This window comes from Pan troglodytes, chromosome 5, assembly GCF_028858775.2.
Source record: "Pan troglodytes isolate AG18354 chromosome 5, NHGRI_mPanTro3-v2.0_pri, whole genome shotgun sequence".
Taxonomy (NCBI): domain Eukaryota; kingdom Metazoa; phylum Chordata; class Mammalia; order Primates; family Hominidae; genus Pan; species Pan troglodytes.
In genome coordinates this window covers 32,215,900-32,219,836 of record NC_072403.2, presented here as the reverse complement: position 1 = coordinate 32,219,836, position 3,937 = coordinate 32,215,900, and the positions used below count along the sequence as shown (strand labels likewise).

Here is a 3,937-nt window from a genome sequence, read left to right as displayed (position 1 = left end):
GTGGGAAAACTTGCTTGAGTTTAAGACCAGCCTGAACAATGTAGTTATACCCCACCTTTATAAAGACAAATAAGCTCTAAAAGCTTAGTGTTTGTCAAACGCACAGAATAAACAGGTGATGTAGGAAAATTTTACCTGTATTGGCGACACTTCCCCCATAGAATACAGCAGCACCCAGCATTAAAACTCTTAATTGAAATCATTAAGTGGCTCTGAAAAGAGCCTTTGGGTTTGAACATGCGTCCATTTACTTGGAGCTGGTGTACTTGGTGACGGCCTTAGTGCCCTCGGACACGGCGTGCTTGGCCAGTTCCCCAGGCAGCAGCAGGCGCACGGCTGTCTGGATCTCCCTGGAGGTGATGGTTGAACGCTTGTTGTAATGAGCCAGGCGGGAAGCCTCGCCGGCGATGCGCTCGAAGATATCGTTGACAAAGGAATTCATGATCCCCATGGCTTTGGAGGAGATGCCGGTGTCGGGGTGGACCTGCTTCAGCACCTTGTAAACGTATACGGAGTAGCTCTCCTTGCGGCTGCGTTTACGCTTCTTGCCATCCTTCTTCTGCGCCTTGGTCACCGCCTTCTTGGAGCCCTTCTTTGGGGCGGGAGCGGACTTAGCTGGATCAGGCATTGCAACAAGATAAAGGAGTAAGAATACACCCCAAAGCGGAGGCTCAACAGCACAGCTGGCCGTTTTTGTAGGTCTTTTATGCAAATTGGTGCTTAATCATTCTCAATCCCTGATTGGACCAAATCAGCCAATAAAAAAGTTAAATTCAAGTCTACTTTTTGATTGGATATTTATGCGAAACCTACCCTAAATCCTTTTCTACACCCCCCGGGGGAAAAAACGTAGTTTTTCATTCAAAACATTAGAAAAACTAATGCCTTGCCAGTAACATCTACCTATAAGTTCTGTCTCCTTAGGTGCGAATTTAAACAGAAACAAAGACGGATACTATGTTTCTAGTTTCCTACCAAATTGCAGCTTCCGGATTTAAAATTATCTATGAATAACTAATTCTAAAATGGAAATTAGCTAAAGATTTACGTGTTTCCAGAATTATACCATTGGCTTTCTTTTATAATCTGATCAAGGTCATTAGCATTCTTACATAAAAATTTAAGCTTTTTCAGTAATCAAAGGATGAACACATCTCAAGAGCGATGGGATTTTAATATCCCCTAGGAACGGAGTGTCTGGAAGTGAAACCAGTGTTTGTTGAAAGGTTCAGAATATATGAAATAGGGTACTTATATTAAAAATAAAATATTTCTTCAAAGTAAGAATTTTTTAAAAAATATAAAGGAGAAATTGAGCTGGACCAATCACTCTCAAACGCGGTATTTTTGAAATCGCTCCGGAACTGCAGAACGTTCATTTCCGTCTGTCAAACATAATCCCAAACAAACTGATTAAAATAAAATCAGTGAAGGTACGTAATACAGGTAGGCACATAAAACATAATAAAATGTAAGGAACTAGGGGAAAAAAGCATTTAGATAGGTTAAGATTTTCTAAAATGAGACCTAGTAGCTGATCACAAGTCCTATCGCACTACATAATTTAGTGCGCGAAACTGGAAGATTCGGACCAATCAGAAGGACTTTGCCTTTATAAATAGGAGTAAGAACAACTGTTTGTTCAGTTGTGACCGTTGCTTGAAACCCATTCCCATGGCACGCACGAAGCAAACAGCTCGTAAGTCCACTGGCGGCAAAGCCCCGCGCAAGCAGCTGGCCACTAAGGCAGCTCGCAAAAGCGCGCCAGCCACCGGTGGCGTGAAGAAGCCCCACCGCTACCGGCCTGGTACTGTCGCCCTCCGTGAAATCCGCCGCTATCAGAAATCGACTGAGCTACTGATTCGCAAGCTGCCATTCCAGCGTCTGGTACGTGAGATCGCGCAGGACTTCAAGACCGACCTGCGCTTCCAGAGCTCGGCTGTGATGGCGCTGCAGGAGGCCTGCGAGGCTTACCTGGTGGGGCTCTTTGAGGACACCAACCTGTGTGCTATCCACGCCAAGCGAGTGACTATCATGCCCAAGGACATCCAGCTCGCTCGCCGCATTCGCGGAGAGAGGGCATAAGTTGTACTGAGGGTGTGCGCCAACTTAAACCAAAGGCTCTTTTCAGAGCCACCAACAATTTCAGTTGAAAGCGCCGTAGCACTAGGGAGTAATGTCTCCTAAAACAAGGAGGGTGGAGGGTTAGGGGATGGGGGCAGGGCCGGTGGCTCTTCTAAACTAGGCTTTTGTCTCTTGGCCATTGTCTTCAAAATGGCCGGTAGTGGCGGCTCACGCCTTGTAATCCCAGTACTGTGGGAGCCCGAGGAGGGCGGGTTACTTATACAAAGGTCAGGAATTCGAGACTAGTCTGGCTAACATAGTGAAACCCCGTCTTCACTAAAAGTACAAAACCAAAAAACAAAAATACGGGCGTGGTGGCGCCCTCCTGCAGTCCCAGCTATATCGGGGGCTGAGGAAGGAGAATCGCTTGGACCTGGGAGGCAGCCGTTGAAGTAAGCCAAGATCGCGCCACTCCACTCCTCCATGGGTGACAGCGAAACCCTGTCTCAAAACAACAAAACAGAAAATGGTTGTGTGCTGAGGCAAAACCAAAACTACAGGGACAAAGGAAACAACTTGTTGACAAAAGTGTACGAAAGCTTTATTTGTGACAGTATGGGGAGTTAAATCATTATTATTCTTTTTGGCTTGCCCTGAGAGTTCATTTGAGACATCAACAGGAGAAACGGATACAAGTTAATATAATACAGATTTTACGTGGCATGGGAGCCTTCCAATTAAAACCCCGAGGTGCAGGTGGAGCTGTACACTATGCTCAGGGAAAACAGGGTTCAAGGAAATATTATTGCAACTTTTTTTTTTTTTTTGAGACGGAGTTTCGCTCTTGTCAGCCAGGATGGAGTGCAATGGCGCAATGCGGGATCCCGGCTCACTGGGACCTCCGCCTCCCGGGTTCAAGCGATTCTCCTGCCTCAGCCTCCCGAGTAGCTGGGATCACAGGCGTGTGCCACCACTCCCGGCTAATTTTGTAGCTTTAGTAGAGACGGGGGTTTCATCATGTTGGCTATGATTGGTCTGGAACTCCTGACCTCAGGTGATGTGACTCCTTGGCCTCCCAAAGTGCTAGGATTACAGGCGTAATCCACCGTGCCCAGCGCAATTTCTTGTTATTCTAGTTATTTAATCAGCCTGGCCAACATGGAGAAACCCTGTCTACTATAAATACAAAAAATTAGCCGGACGTGGTAGCAGGCAACTGTAATCCCAGCGACTAGGGAGGCTGAGGCAGAAGAATCACTTGAACCTGGGAGGTGGAGGTTGCAGTGAGCCGAGATCGTGCCACTGCACTCCAGCCTGGGCTACAGAGTGAGACCCCGCCTCAAAAAAAAAAAAAAAAAAAAAAAAATCTAATTATTTCAAAATAATGTAGAAATAGGCTGTGATGGGATTGCTGCTTTTATTGCTTGGAATTCCATGGTTTATCAAGTTTGTTTGTTTGTTTTCCCCACAAATAGTTGTTTGCACTCTTGGCTTTTTGTTGTGGTGACGTGCTCATTAGGCCATAATTCATTTATGCAGTTACATGATTTTTTAGATATTTCTGACCCTGCTTCAAAAACCCATGATCTTTAGGACTGTGTGTTTGGTGCATCATAACTGCACAATAAAAAATCCATTGTTATTTTGAACATTCTATTTTAGAGACATCATTTATTTCCACTTAAATGCTCTCGTTTAACTAGCTCAGCAAGTATTTTGTAATGTAAAAATTTAGTGGTGCTTATGTCTTTATTTTGGCTTGTGAGCAAATTCCCCTTTTCTCCTATTAACATTTATGACAGCTTTCCCTGAGTTTCCTGTTGTATCAACCCCAGAAGACAGTCACCCCCGTACCTTCTGTCCTCCACATGAG

The 3,937-nt window shown here is 45.1% G+C and overlaps 1 protein-coding gene across 1 annotated transcript; it reads right to left on the bottom strand.

Annotated features, from left to right (window-relative positions):
• Positions 1-202: 202 nt before the first annotated feature.
• Positions 203-1,591, bottom strand: H2BC9 (H2B clustered histone 9). Its single transcript, XM_016955029.4, has one exon. It carries the CDS (start codon positions 626-628, stop codon positions 248-250), a length of 381 nt encoding a protein of 126 aa, XP_016810518.1. The 5' UTR covers positions 629-1,591; the 3' UTR covers positions 203-247.
• Positions 1,592-3,937: the final 2,346 nt, after the last annotated feature.

Coding starts and splice junctions, on each gene's coding strand:
- H2BC9 (XM_016955029.4), bottom strand. CDS start 628: ATGCCTGATCCAGCTAAGTCCGCTCCCGCCCCAAAGAAGGGCTCCAAG.